General features: G+C 44.1%; 1 protein-coding gene across 1 annotated transcript; it reads right to left on the reverse strand.

The window, feature by feature from the left end:
• Nucleotides 1–13,258: 13,258 nt before the first annotated feature.
• LOC125521317 (translation initiation factor IF-2, chloroplastic-like) lies at nucleotides 13,259–14,891 on the reverse strand. Its single transcript, XM_048686374.1, has 4 exons — nucleotides 14,629–14,891; nucleotides 14,273–14,548; nucleotides 13,847–14,035; nucleotides 13,259–13,669 (listed from the first exon to the last, which is right to left on the reverse strand). Exons 1-4 carry the CDS (start codon nucleotides 14,764–14,766, stop codon nucleotides 13,508–13,510), a joined length of 765 nt encoding a protein of 254 aa, XP_048542331.1. The 5' UTR covers nucleotides 14,767–14,891; the 3' UTR covers nucleotides 13,259–13,507.
• Nucleotides 14,892–15,958: the final 1,067 nt, after the last annotated feature.

Below are 15,958 nucleotides of genomic sequence, written 5' to 3' on the forward strand. Positions count from 1 at the left end.
TAATGCCTCTTTACACACAAAAGCATAGCAAACAGATTTCTAAAATCTAGATCATCAATATCAGATTTGGTGGCAAGTAAACATGCACTTTTCCATTTAATTTCAGAAGCAACACTAGATGGTTTATTATTAGGCTTCATTTGTTGCTCAAATTCTTTTCCCACAATCTGATTTTCACTCTTATTTCTCTCCTATTTTGCTTTATTAGCTCTATTAATATCATCTTTCGAAATGGAATCAGGAGTCATAGGAAGCAAAGTAATATTTTTATCCTTATGAACAAGAGTATACTGATTGTTTCTACCATGGTGTATAGAAATTTTATCAAATTGCCATAGTCTACCAAGTAATAAGGAACATGTTTGCATAGGTACCACATCACAATCAACATAATCAGCATATGTGGAGATACTAAAATGCACACGAACAGTACATGTTACCTTAACCTTGCCGCTGTTGTTGAACCATGGGATGTAGTAAGGATGTGGATGTGGTCTTGTGGTGAGAGATAGCTTCTCCACCATATCCATGCTAGCCAAGTTATTGCAGCTCCCTCCATCTACGATGACGCGAACAGAACGTTCCTTCACAACTCCCTTTGTATGGAACAAATTATGCCTCTGATTTTGCTCAGCTTGTGTAACCTGCACACTCAAAACACGTTGAGCAACTAAACATTCATACATGTCAGCATCTTCAGCAGCCATGTATTGCGTCTCATGATCAGAATCATCTCCACCGTGTTCTTCATGTGTAATAAGAGCCAAAGTCTCCTCATCGTAGTCACTAGCGGACTCATACCCACCATCCCCAGTAACAATCATCACACGCTGAGATTTGCATTCTCTCGCAAAATATCCTCTTCCCTTACAACGACGACAAATAATATCACTTGTGTGCACTGTTGATGCCATGGAATAAGAACAGCTCTACGCAGGCCCAGCAGGTGTGCTCTTGGCAGATAGTGGTGGTTGTGCTTGCTTTCTTATATCACGGCTGGAGGTGGCACCTGATGGAGCTGCTGGTCCAGTGGAAGTAGAGGATGCACGTGGTGTCCATGATGAAGATCGACCTGCATAAAAGTTAGTTCACGCCAATGCCTGTCCATCCTGCACTTCACGTTCAGTTTTACAAGCAAGATGGAATGAACGAGTGATATTAGTATACTCCTTATACTCTAGAACGGTCTGAATCTCTCTATTTAGTCCACCCATAAAACGTGCAAGCATAGCTTCATTCTCCTCAACAATACCACATCTAATCATGCCAGTTTGTAATTCCTGATAATATTCTTCTACAGAATTTTTTCCTTGTCTTAAACACTGCAATTTTTGAAGTAATTCACGTTGATAATATGGTGGAACCCAACGAGTACGCATAGCAGTTTTCAAAGCAGCCCAAGTAGCTGGAATAGGATATAATCTATAATGTTCAGACCGCCAAACACATGCAAAGCTAGTGAAAGCACAAACAGCAGCAAGAACACGTCTCTCCTCGGGATATTGTAAACATGTAAATCGTTGTTCAGTTTCTAACTCCCAAGTAAGATATATATCAGGAACATATCTACCCTCAAATGGTGGAATATTCAATTTCAGTTTAGGGAGATGGTCATGATCTCGTACCTGAGAGAGAGCCCTACCATTGCCATTATTTGCATGTGGATGACCTGGTGGTTGTGGTGCTGGTGGTTGCACGTAGTTCTGATTTTGATCAACCTCATCCTCGTAATGTCCCACATAATCATCCTCCTCCGCATCAGCAGCAGGAGCCATAGAAGAATCAACAGCAGCACCAACAGTTTGACCAGGTAGAAGAGGGAAACGGCTCGCTCGGCGGACGGCTATTTCGCGACGTGGAGGTAGTCGTTGTTGTTGTTGTTGTTGTTGTTGTTGTTGTTGTTGTTGTAGACGTGCGGTAGGTGTAGCTGGTGGTAGTGGTGGAAGACGCGCGAGCAATTCATTAAACTTGTTATCGAGCTTTGCTTCGAACATCTTCTCCATGCCATCTATCTTCTCCATGGCCTCTTCAAATCTGTTTAGCACATCTTGCACCTGTCCACTCATCATTTGCTGAAATTTATCATGCAACTCCTTATTCGTCATGTTCTCCCAGTCAGTCTCGTTGGCTTGTGATCCTGCCATGGTTAGCAGCAATAGAAACACACAAGAATATGATCCTACAGACTACTAACAAGAGGTGGTGGTGGGTGTCACAAATCCGTCAAGCAAATCTCAAATTCTTACCAGTTCTTACCCAGCAGCAGGCGGTGATCGGCAACCGTCGTAGTCAAAACTCTCAAAGCTTGGATAGAGCGATTACCAGGGAGAGTCAAACGCACGACGTAGATGTATGTGGAGCTGGGAAGGCTTATAATATGGTAGCAAAAAGGGTCAGCAATAATCAATTCAGAGATGCAAAGTTGAATAAACGCTCAACGACGGTACTGTGTTGGTCGTAGGCTAGACCGTGCTAGAAACGCGAGCCTAGAACACTAACAAAATCACGACGCTGCACGAAAACAAGGGAAAAGCACACTTTGGAACTTTTTTCGCTCTGTTTTTTTTTTGCGCTCCTCTTTTTTGTTTTTTTGCGAAAAATCACTATAATGGCGAGTGTCTCAAAACTTTTCCCTCGTCAAACTGACAGGATAGGCATGAAATTATTTTTTGACTTTTTTTGGAAATCAGGGCAGCGACGACGAAAAAGTGCGACAAAAAATCACTATGATGGCACGTGGCTCAAAAGACTCAGAAAAGCCTAAAAATAGGATAGGGAAAACATATTTTTTCCTGCGAAAATTTTGGCCTAAAAACTGCCCGGGGGTCTCCAGACTTTTTTTTTCTAAAACCTACTCAGGCAAGGAAGCACGAATCGGAAATTAGACGGGTCTCGAAAACAAACCTAATATGACAGGAACTCGGATTGGTGGTGGATATGTGGTGGTAGGATATGGCAACAGTGGTGGTATATGAATACAGATTGGTGGTGGTATATGGATACGGATTGGTGATGGTATATGGAGACGGATCGGTGGCGGATAAGCGGTGGTGGTAGATGGCAGGGGCGATGATGATGGTGCGGCGGCAGCGTGATAACTTATGACCAGAACTCGAAACTGTAAAAGACTAGACTCTAAGACCAGCAACTAGACACGAGGATGCAACCGCAAATTCAACAAAGCAAAATACTGAAAAGACTATGCAAAGGCTCAAACTGGTTCGGATATGATGAACTAACCCTAATTTTTTTCGCTTTTCGTGGACTGTAGGTATGAAGAACAGACTCGATCTAGACTACGAAAAATTGTAAAATCTCACCGAGCAACCTGGAAATCTGATACCACTTGATAGAGGCAAAGGTGTCCCGTCTTTCGATGAGATGGTGGCTATCATTTTGGAGGAAGTCGACTTTGACGATCCGACTACGAATGTGCGAGGACGTCGCGCCTTAGCAATCGCTAAACCAACTCCGAAAGGTTATTGACCACGCTGGAGCACGATCAACCTGACCACGAAGGTCTGTTTCCTGCGGGCAAACGAAGAACAAGCAAGAAACTGAGATTGCAATCTGGGTATTGCGAATATAAGAGGAAAGCTTTATTGATCAAGGTGGGGTTCTGTGACGCCTTTGTCTGGTTGTTGAACACAAACGAAGTACGCAAAGTTCTAGCTATGGCGAACTTTAATCTAAACAAAACCCAAAGTCTAAGCGTCGCCCTAAGGGTTGTATATATGGACGAAGAGGGGGAATTTCGTGGCCCTTGGAGGAGGGGTCCGAAACCAACCCTAACTCTGGTTTCCCCACACATACGGACTCTAAAAACAGCCTATACTTAAGTATTTCGAAAATACATGGGCCTGGCCCAATAATAAGGTGACGCAGCACCTAGAATAGCCTCTGGACGAAATTTATGAAGTGGCATCTTGTAGATTTCATCCAAGGCTTCATGCACTCCTTATGGTGGCTTCAAAGTCCTAAAATCATCATGTGTAACTCTGTTCTCGATCCCCTTGCGCATGCCATCATCTCCATGCTTGGTCTTGCTCCAGTGTTCATCCCTCTTATCCAAGCTAGGCCCTTCATTTGTAAGCAAAACAAATGTATCCAATTTAGGCAGCATCATATTCTCATGAACATTAGAATCATTACCAAGATACGAAAGTACCTGATAATTTAATGGCGTGCGCGAGCTCTAGTAATTGGTCCAATATGTATAGCAGCAGGGGTTGTGGGTGTAAAAATGGTATTGATGTCCTCATCAGGATCCATGTATGAGAACAAAGTGTGGACTTTGGTTGACTTGCCCGATGATCGGCAAGCCATAGAGAATAAATGGATCTTCAAGAAGATTGACGCTGATGGTAACGTTACTATCTACAAAGCTCGACTTGTTGCGAAAGGTTATCGACAAGTTTAAGGAGTTGACTACGATGAGACCTTCTCACCCATAGCGATGCTTAAGTCTGTCTGAATCATGTTAGTAATTGCCGCATTTTATGATTATGAAATTTGGCAAATGGACATCAAAACTACATTCCTTAATGGATTTCTTAAAGAAGAGTTGTATATGATGCAACCAGAAGGTTTTGTCGATCCTAAAGATGCTAACAAAGTGTGCAAGCTCCAGCGATCCATTTATGGACTGGTGCAAGCATCTCGAAGCTGGAATATACGCTTTGATGAGGTGATCAAAGCATATGGTTTTATACAGACTTTTGGAGAAGCTTGTATTTATAAGAAAGTGAGTGGGAGCTCTGTAGCATTTCTAATATTATATGTGTATGACATATTGTTGATTGGAAATGATATAGAATTTTTGGATAGCATAAAAGGATACTTGAATAGGAGTTTTTCAATGAAAGACCTTGGTGAAGCTGCTTATATATTGGGCATCAAGATCTATAGAGATAGATCAAGACGCTTAATTGGACTTTCACAAAGCACATATCTTGATAAAGTTTTGAAGAAGTTCAAAATGGATCAGTCAAAGAAAGGGTTCTTTCCTATGTTACAATGTGTGAAGTTGAGTTAGACTCAATGCCCGACTACTGCAGAAGATAGAGAGAAAATGAAAGTCATTCCCTATGCCTCAACCATAGGTTCTATCATGTATGCAATGTTGTGTACCAGACCTGATGTGTGCCTTGCTATAAGTCTAGCAGGGAGGTACCAAAGTAATGCAGGAGTGGATCACTGGACAGCGGTCAAGAACATCCTGAAATACCTGAAAAGGACTAAGGATATGTTTCTCGTTTATGGAGGTGACAAAGAGCTTGTCGTAAATGGTTACATCGATGCTAGCTTTGACATTGATCCGGATGACTATAAGTCACAAACCATATACGTATTTATATTGAATGGTGGAGCTGTCAGTTGGTGCAGTTCCAAGCAAAGCGTCATGGCGGAATCTACGTGTGAAGCGGAGAACATAGTTGCTTCGGAAACAACAAATGAAGGAGTCTGGATGAAGGAGTTCATATCCGATCTAGGTGTAATACCTAGTGCATCTGGTCCAATGAAAATCTTTTGTGACAATACTGGAGCAATTGCCTTGGCAAAGGAATCCAGATTTCACAAAAGAACCAAACACATCAAGAGACGCTTCAAATCCATCTGTGATCAAGTCAAGGAGGGAGACATAGAGATTTGCAAAATACGCACGGATCTGAATGTGGCAGACCCGTTGACTAAACCTCTTCCACGAGCAAAACATGATCAGCACCAAGACTCCATGGGTGTTAGAATCATTACAATGTAATCTAGATTATTAACTCTAGTGCAAGTGGGAGACTGAAGGAAATATGCCCTAGAGGCAATAATAAGGTTGTTATTTCATATTTCCTTATATCATGATAAATGTTTATTATTCATGCTAGAATTGTATTAACCAGAAACTTGATACATGTGTGGATACATAGACAAAACATCGTGTCCCTAGTAAGCCTCTACTAGACTAGCTCGTTAATCAAAGATGGTTAAGTTTCCTAACCATAGACATGTGTTGTCATTTGATGAAAGGGATCACATCACTAGGAGAATGATGTGGACAAGACCCATCCATTAGCATAGCATATTGATCGTTCAGTTTTATTGTTATTGCTTTCTTCATGTCAAATACATATTCCTTCGACTATGTGATTATGCAACTCCCGGATACCGGAGGAATGCCTTGTGTGCTATCAAACGTCACAACATAACTGGGTGATTATAAAGATGATCTACAGGTATCTCCGAAGGTGTTTGTTCGGTTGGCATAGATCGAGATTAGGATTTGTCACTCCGAGTATTAGAGAGGTATCTCTGGGCCCTCTCAATAATGCACATCATAAGAAGCCTTGCAAGCAAAGTAACTAATGAGTTGGTTACAGGATGATGTATCATGAAACGAGTAAAGAGACTTGCCGGTAACGAGGTTGAAATAGGTATGTGGATATCGACAATCGAATCTCGGGCAAGTAACATACCGATGGACAAAGGGAATAACGTATGTTGTCATTACGGTTCAACCGATAAAGATCTTCATAGAATATGTAGGATCCAATATGAGCATCTAGGTTATGCTATTGGTTATTGACCAGAGAGGTGTCTCGGTCATGTCTACACAGTTCTTGAACCCATAGGGTCCGCACGCTTAACATTCGATGACGATTTAGTATTATATGAGTTATGTGATTTGGTGACTGAATGTTCTTCGGAGTCCCAGATGAGATCACGGTAATGACAAGGAGTCTCGAAATGGTCGAGAGGTAAAGATTGATATATAGGGCGATGGTATTCGGACACCGAAAGTGTTCTGGAGGGTATCGGGTACTTATCGGGTCACCGGAAGGTGTTTCGGGTACCCTCGGCAATCCTATGGGCCATATGGGCCTTGTGAAGGAACACACCATCCCACAAGGGGATGGTGCTCTTGGGGAACGTAGCATGCAATTTCAAAATTTCCTACGTTCACGCAAGATCTATCTAGGAGATGCATAGCAACGAGAGGCACGCAAGAACTAACTCATAGTAACTCGATGCACACGTTTTGCTTTCGGACTACGAGGGTACGTGGACACACTCTCCCCCTCTCGTTGCTATGCATCTCCTAGATAGATCTTGCATGAACGTAGGAATTTTTGAAATTTCATGCTACGTTCCCCAACAGCACCTGCCCCTTGTGGGATGGTGTGTTCCTTCACAAGGCCCATATGGCCCATAGGATTGCCGAGGGTACCCGAAACACCTTCTGGTGACCCGATAAGTACCCGATACCCTCCGGAACACTTCCGGTGTCCGAATAACATCGTCCTATATATCAATCTTTAACTCTCAACCATTTTGAGACTCCTCGTCATGTCCATGATCTCATCCGGGACTCCGAACAACATTCGGTCACCAAATCACATAACTCATATAATACTTAATCGTCATCGAACGTTAAGCGTGCGGACCCTATGGGTTCGAGAACTATGTAGACATGACCGAGACACCTCTCCGGTCAATAACCAATAGCGTTACCTGGATGCTCATATTGAATCCTACATATTCTATGAAGATCTTATCGGTCGAACCGTAATGACAACATATGTTATTCCCTTTGTCCATCGGTATGTTACTTGCTCAAGATTCGATCGTCGGTATCCACATACCTAGTTCAATCTCGTTACCGTCAAGTATCTTTACTCGTTCCGTAATACATCATCATGTAACTAACTCATTAGTTACTTTGCTTACAAGGCTTCTTATGATGTCATTACCGAGAGGGCGCAGTGATACCTCTTTGATACTCGGAGTGACAAATCCTAATCTAGATCTATGACAACCCAACAAACAGCTTCGGAGATACCTGTAGAGCATCTTTATAAGCACCCAGTTACGCTGTGACATTTGATAGCACACAAGGCATTTCTCTGGTATCCGGGAGTTGCATAATCTCAATGTCGAAGGAATATGTATTTGACATGAGGAAAGCAATAGCAATAAAACTGAACGATCAATATGCTATGCTAATGGATGGGTCTTGTCCACATCATTGCCCTAATGATGTGATCCCGTTCATCAAATGACAACACATGTTTATGGTTAGGAAACTTAACCATCTTTGATTAACGAGCTAGTCTAGTAGAGGCTTACTAGGGACACGGTGTTTTGTCTATGTATCCACACATGTATCAAGTTTCCGGTTAATATAATTCTAGCATGAATAATAAACATGTATCATGATATAAGGAAATATAAAATAACAACTTTATTATTGCCTCTAGGGCATATTTCCTTCAGTAAATGGTGTAGAAAATGTATTAGATTAACATGATGCACTTTATTTTTGCTGTTTAAGAACTTAAAAATTATCTTTTAGGCAGAACAGTACCAAAATTCAAAAATTGCGTATGGGGATTTTTCGGAATTCATGTTTGTTGTTTCCGGCCTCATTTAAACTTGCTTAGATATGTAGTTTAATTATGCTTCTCCTCTTGGCATGTTAACCAACATTTAATCTTGATGAGTAGCTTAAACGACAGTGAACTAAATACTTGAATGTGGTGTTTTGTCAATATGCAACTCGTTGCATATTGAGCTCCACTTAACTTGTAGTATTGTTTGTGCACTTTGCCATGCCATGACTCATCAAACCGGACATGCATCATACTCGATTGTGCATCATGCTATGATTATGCTTGTTTGTTTACCATGTTGTTTGCTTCTTTCCGGTTGTGATTTTTCTCGATAGCTCTCGGTAACGTTGCGAGTGTGATGATTCGTTCGACTACGTCGGTTTGTACTTCATGGATTCGGTCTTCTTCCTAGCGGGATTTCAGGCAAGATGATCATTACCTTGGATATCACTACTATCTTTGCTATCGGGATCTCGATGTTATCGCTATGTCACGCTTCCTACCACTTGTTTGTCAAGCCTCCCAATTTGCCATGATACAGCCTCTAACCCTCCACCATCCCAGCAAACTGTTGTTTGGCTATGTTATCGCTTTGCTCAGCCCCTTTTATAGTGTTGCTAGTTGCAGGTGCAGTTTCAGGTTGTTCCATGTTGGGACATAGATATCATGGGATATCACAATATCTCTTATTTAATTAATGCATCTATATACATGGTAATGGGTGGAAGGCTTGGCCTTTTTCCTGGTGTTTTGTTCCACTCATGCCGCCTTAGTTTCTGTCATACCATTGTTATGTTCCATGACGAGCGCTCCTAACATGTGTGGGTATATGGCGACCCCTTGTTCATTCGTTTTAGTGTAAAGCTTTACCGGAGAAGCCCAACCTTGGTTTTACCTGCCGGCCCCCGTGGATAATTAATCAACAAAATGGGCCAGTGCTCCTCATGAGTGTTGGTCCATCTACCTAGCAGTTGGCAATGCCGCCTCGGGGCAACTCGATGGTACAGGCTATCGTCCACTTCGCATCGATGGATGAGCCCGTAGATAGAGAGCACGCGGCTCTGGACACGGATCTGGCTCACTGAGAGGTCTCTATGGGATTGTTTTACCTTTGACGAGTGGCTTATCCACCGGGATTCCTTATCGTAAGCATCGTGTTATCATGGTGTGAGGACCACTTGGAGCACCCCTGCAGGGTTAAATCTTTTCAAAAGCCATGCCCGCGCGGTTATGTGGCGACTTGGAAATTTATACTATTCGGTTTGCAGAGAACTTGACACTAAATTTCAAATAAAATACACCAATCGTGTGCGTGACCGTGAGCGTCTCTTTTCAAGAGAGTTCGGGAAGAGAACACAGTGGGTTATGTTGGATTCGTAAGTAGTTCAGGATCACTTGTTGATCATTATTAGTTTGCGACTGTTATGCGTAGTTTACTCCTGTACTCGTAAGTTAGCCACCATACAATGCTTAGTGCTTGCTACAACCTCACCACTTATCCATTCTATACCCATTAAGCTTTTCTAGTCTTGATACCCATGGTAATGGGATTGCTGAATCCTCGTGGCTCACACATTACTACAACAACAGTTGCAGGTATAGGTAAGGCGATGCTTTGACGTGAGAGCGATGCATGTTTGCTTTTGGAGTTCTTTTTCTGCTTCTTCCTCTTCATCGATCATAGGATAGGTTCCGGGTCGGGAGCCTGGGATTAGCAAGGTGGATGTCGTTCTTCTTTTCATTTGATTTCATTCGTAGTTGGATCCTGCTCTTCTGTATGATGATTGCTATGTATTGATGTATTCATGTATTCATGTTTTAGTGGCGAGTGTAAGCCTTTATCTGATATTCTCATCTATTCAATACATGATATGTTGTAATGATATCCACCTTGCTATGCGCTCGAAATGCGGTTGTGCCCCAATCATGAATTCATCACGTGATTGGGATAGAATCGCATCTTGGGCGCTACAGTCACAGAAGATGATTTTAGGCTACCGTTCATGTTTCATCACCAGGGTTTTTGTCACTGAATAGAGCAAATTTTGTAGTGGATGAAACATTTCCATGACGCACCATTTACCATCATGAAAGTGGACACTTCTGTGACGATAAATGGATTATTGTCATGGAACACATCCCCGGCAGCAAGGGTATGACTATCTTGATTTTGTCAGAAAATCGTCATGAATGTACATGGGTGACAGAGAACATGACCTACTATGACAAACGCGTATCATCACGGATTTTCTTTTTTTGTAGTGTTTCCTAGATGGGGAATGATGCACAGATGATCGCTTTGGTGGAAGGAGATTGGTTGATCCGGCCTGTCTAGGAAAGATGATCGCTTTGGTGGAAGGAGATTGGTTGATCCGACCAGTCGAGGAAATACGGTACTACTCGCTTCATGGCATAGACCACTTTGTCATCAAGCTTATATGCTCTCTGGATTCACCCATGTGGAAAATCACGTTCACCGTCTTGATGTTTGGGGAGTGCTTGGTCGATGGTTGTAATCAACTCGTTCTCCTCCTCAGATTTGGTCTCAACCTCGGTGGTGGTGGTTGTTCGTGAGGCATCTGTGTCCACCATGTAGCATTCATATGTTGATTTGCGTGCTCCAGGTAGAGTGGTGATGATAGTGGGATTGCTTCCGGGCAGCTTTCAGCCGAATCAGCCATTTCATCGTCGAGGTCCTCGATATCACCGGGTTCCTCAAAGACATCATGCAACATATTGACGTTGGCCATGATGTGGGAGGCGGGTCGGTTGATGAAGGTTTCTGGCCTCTCCTTGGCCTAAATAGAAACCATGCCGTGGAGGACGAGCTCGCCGCGTGAGTCAGTGATGAACTCCAGATTGCTGAAGTAGACAATCTGAACGACAACAAAGGTTTCGACGAGCTCGAGATGTCCCGTTGAATCGCAAGTCATCGTATCGAACGCCAACATCAACCATGGCATAAAGACGCTGGTGTGAATTGTAGATCCCATCTGATCTTTGGGTTCTCCTAGCGCAACATGTGCCCAGCGCGCCACTGTTGGAGTATTATCCGGCAGATCCATCGATAGGGTACTCTGGCCATACGAGTAGATCAGATGGAAAAATTGAGGGTTTACCCAGGTTTAGGCATTCACGGTGGAGGTTAGACCCTACTTCAAGCTCGTGTTTATTGATTGAATACATGGGTGCACAATAATGATTGAGGGATTTAGTATCATCTCTATGGTTCGTGTTCTATTGACTAGCCTAGCCCCGTCTTTAATGGGTACCGGGGTCTAGGTTTACATGTCCTAGTCGGTAAAGGTAGCAGAGGAGTCCTCGTGGACATCGGTATCCTTAACGTATACTCCAAGTCTTCTAGAACCTTCTCTTCATGGGCCCATGGGCCGATAGACGACTTAGGACAAAAACCGACCTAGGGGGTCCGGGCCAACTTCTCGTATGACGAGGCACCCTCGAGCCATAACACCGTCAACTACCTCTCAAGAGCACCATATCTTTGGATTTGGGGATGAACTACCTCTTCTTCTTTTTCCCTTGGTTTCCCCTTGGTCTTCATGCTCACCTATGAATCTACCTCCAATGGTGAAGATCGGGCCACCTAAAATTTTCTCCATATCAGCTTTGATTATCCCCTAAAGTGGGTTAAAGGTCTGCCCTATACCTGGCCATCTGTCGGGTCGGGCCTACCAAAGCCCGATGCAAAAAAACCAGGCCTGAGCCCGACCCGACCCGGCCGTCAGGCCTAAAAATCAGGCCTGAGCCCAGCCATCATGCTAAAAGCCTGCCGGGCCTCGAGCCGGGCCTCTTCGTTAATGCATGGATACGACAGGCCCCGTCGGGCTTGAAATCTAGGCCCAAGCCCGGCCCGTGGACAAGGTCGGGCCGGGCCGTGGACAAGGTCGGGCGGCCCATGGCCAGGTCTGGTCTGCCCCTTGTAGACAAGACTCGGTAGGAGTTCTAGACCACCCCCCGGACAAGATTCCTCTAGGAATTCAAGATTCCTCTAGGAATTCAAGTGGCTTTCCCTATTCTTTTGTTGGTTATGCGAAGGAGATTTTGAACATGAATCTTGTTCTCATCGAGTTTTTTTTCCTCGTGTTTGTGTTCTTTCTGACATCCATCTTCAATTCGTGAAGACCAGGCCAATGATTTGCCAAGAATTCTACAGCATACATTCTGAATTCCTGGTTTTTAACAAGGAAATTCTGACATGACCAAACTCATTTACTTTCACGAAGCACGAAGAGGATGACGAATGATGATCGGAAAATGATGCGGCCTCAACGTTGCAGGTTACAGCTTGTCTCAAGAAGTCAAGCGGTATAAAACTAGAACCCCCCCCCCCCTGTCGGGCTTGAAATCTAGGCCCAAGCCCGGCCCGTGGACAAGGTCGGGCGGCCCATGGCCAGGTCTGGTCTGCCCCTTGTAGACAAGACTCGGTAGGAGTTCTAGACCACCCCCCGGACAAGATTCCTCTAGGAATTCAAGATTCCTCTAGGAATTCAAGTGGCTTTCCCTATTCTTTTGTTGGTTATGCGAAGGAGATTTTGAACATGAATCTTGTTCTCATCGAGTTTTTTTTCCTCGTGTTTGTGTTCTTTCTGACATCCATCTTCAATTCGTGAAGACCAGGCCAATGATTTGCCAAGAATTCTACAGCATACATTCTGAATTCCTGGTTTTTAACAAGGAAATTCTGACATGACCAAACTCATTTACTTTCACGAAGCACGAAGAGGATGACGAATGATGATCGGAAAATGATGCGGCCTCAACGTTGCAGGTTACAGCTTGTCTCAAGAAGTCAAGCGCCCCCCGGGTATAAAACTAGAACCCCCCCCCCCCTCTACCTGTTAGAGGCAAACTAAAAATAGCAGATGTAATCTTCTCTATGTACATCAACATACAGTAGCACATGCAGCTTTGAGAGGCGGATACAATACGGTCCAGCACAGGCAGGCTCCCGGCAGCAACGCAGGCACGTCATGTGGCATGTATAGGTTCTGTCTTTCAAGTACCTGACTGTCATTCTTAGGGAATGTGGCCAACGCACTCCAGCTTCGACGCCGAAAGAAAAAATGGCTGCTGCAGTTGTTACTCGCTTATCAGCTTTGCAACATCTACACCTGGACGCCTGCACCCTTGAGAGCAGCAGTCACAGTCGCAGAGGCTTCCTCGAGCGTTCTTGCCTTCTTCACGGTGTTGAATGCCTCAAGGACGTCACCTTCCTCCCAATCGTCGAAGTCATCTACCCCAATACCACATTCTAGCCCTGCACCAACCTATTGAAAAAGAAGAAATCAGCAGACTAAGTCTAGTTTCAGCAGCAACAATGAGTGAGTGAAAGAAGATAACAAATAATGACGCAACTAATTGACATGGGTTTATTTGTGTGTGTGTGTTGGGGGGGTAAGGTAAACTGCATCCAAATGCTATGGGTTCATGCATATTTTGCATACCTCCTTCACAGTTTCTTTCACCCGTCTCAAGGAATCAAGTGTACCCACATAAACTTCTTTTCCTTTATGAAGAACCCGAACATTGCAGCCTTCCACAACTTTCCCTGTAGTAACCATGCAACCCGCTGCCTTTCCACTGCCACTACTGAAAACAGCTCGAACTTTGGCTGAACCGAGTGGTACCTCCTCCTGACAAAGAAAGATATATTAGGATGATCATTCGAAATAACAGAAACTAATATTAACTTCAGAGTATATTGCCAAAGTACCCAGTTATGATGTTAGGAGTAAGTATTCCTTTCAATGGATGGTATCCCAACAAAAACAAAGAACCTTTTGACCTCTCAATTAGGACAACGTCTCAATGACTTTTCAGACGCTTTCTACGCAACTGGCTTAAAAGTACAAAAATGACAGCCTGTTTACCTCAGCAAGGTCAAGAAGCCCTTCCATGGCATTGCGTAAATCATCTATCAAATCATAGATCACTTTGTACAATCGAATCTCTACACTTTTCTGCTTAGCATATTTCTTAACTGACCCCGGAGCTTTGACATTAAAACCAAATACAATTCCTTCCGAAGCAACAGCCAGATCAACATCACTGAGGCTAACGTCTCCTGGAGCTTGAAGTAGGAATCTCAAAGAGACATTTTCTTGAGGCAGCGCTTGAATGGCTTGCCTAATGGCCTCAATTGAACCCTATCATGATCAAGTTACTTAGAAAGAAAGAGTGGGTAACAACAAGATTCAAACCAGATGTTTATAAGCAATGTGCATACCTGAAAATCAACTTTAAGTATGACATTTAACCCATGAGTATCAATCCCTACTTGATTCCCAGATGAAATGGAAGCTGCAATGGATGAGAGAGTGACTTTTCCTTCCCCAGCTTTCGCATTTATCCTTTCAATTCTCATTGCATCGGCACGCGCATTTGCCCTTTCACGTGCAACATCAAGGTCATCAACAGACTCAAATTCGTCACCAGCAAGGGGTACATTGTTCAAGCCAATAATCTGTTAAACATAAAGAAACACAAAATTAAGGTGCTTATTGGTAGAGTTATATTATGTTTCATGCATGGCCTGCATATTTTCCCCGTAGTATCGAGGGGCTTCCTGCATATTTACCACTCATACATGTTTATATACTGGCCATTTGCCCCAGGAACTACAGGTTGCATATTTCCTAAGATGGTATTAGAGCCTAGGTCAAATTTTTCACGCGTGCAACTCTTGCTTTGATCCTTCCAGCATGTCGTGGCGCCGTCCTCCTACCGGCTGCTGCTGCTCCCTTCTCTCCCGCCACGCCAGCTTCTCTCCATCACGCCGGCTGCTGCTGCCCCTCATACCCATCTCCACCATGCCCACCTCCATCACATCGACGCCACTGCCTCCCCATACAGTCTGGTTGTCTGCCTTGGCCCTGGTCGCCACCCACCTCGTCTAGGCCCGCCGCCATGTCTCCTCGCACCTGCGCTTCCGAATCCACGATGGCCCCCCACGCTATGATCTACGTTGGCCGCTGCCGCCCCGATTCGACCACCGCGCAACCTGTTTTGGTCGCCGCCTGACCCGATTTTCTCCGCTGCCATGTCGCCTGGCTTGATCGCGACTTGATCCACCGCCGGGTTGCTCAGTTTGGTCTTTGTTACGGTTCATCGGCTGTTGGCTTCTCTGTTAAAAAAAAAGAGAGAAAACAAAACAAAACGGTAATCTTAGCTGGCTGACGTTCCCCAGGAACGTTTTGCCAGCGAACTACCTCTGAGCCACACGATCTCCATCCGAAGGATGGCAGTTTTCGCAAAAAAAGACCCAGGGAAAAAGGAAAAATGCCATACAAGGAAAGAACTGCCATGGCAGTTTCTAAAAACTGCCACCCCCCACCCCCCCAAACGCAGTAAAAACTGCCACCTCACCACCGTTCGCTTGCCATCCTGGCCCTGGCGAACGATCACCAGCTACGCGCATCCAAACAAAAAGCCAGTTACAATGTCGTCGCTGGGCTAATCGCCATCCCTCGTTGCCTGGTGATTTTTGATACACATGAGTGTTTCTTGTATTGTTAGAAATAGGTTGAAGTAGAGAAGCAGAGGGGGGCTGGGGCTGG

The sequence above is a fragment of the Triticum urartu genome, chromosome 7 (genome assembly GCF_003073215.2).
Source record: "Triticum urartu cultivar G1812 chromosome 7, Tu2.1, whole genome shotgun sequence".
NCBI lineage: Eukaryota > Viridiplantae > Streptophyta > Magnoliopsida > Poales > Poaceae > Triticum > Triticum urartu.

Excerpts from the sequence above, each read along its gene's own strand:
- LOC125521317 (XM_048686374.1), bottom strand. The coding sequence starts at position 14,766 with ATGAGAATTGAAAGGATAAATGCGAAAGCTGGGGAAGGAAAAGTCACT. Across the intron at positions 14,036-14,272 it reads GGCTTCTTGACCTTGCTGAG|GAGGAGGTACCACTCGGTTC; the intron begins GTAAACAGGCTG and ends TTTCTTTGTCAG. Across the intron at positions 13,670-13,846 it reads TGAAAGAAACTGTGAAGGAG|GTTGGTGCAGGGCTAGAATG; the intron begins GTATGCAAAATA and ends CTTTTTCAATAG.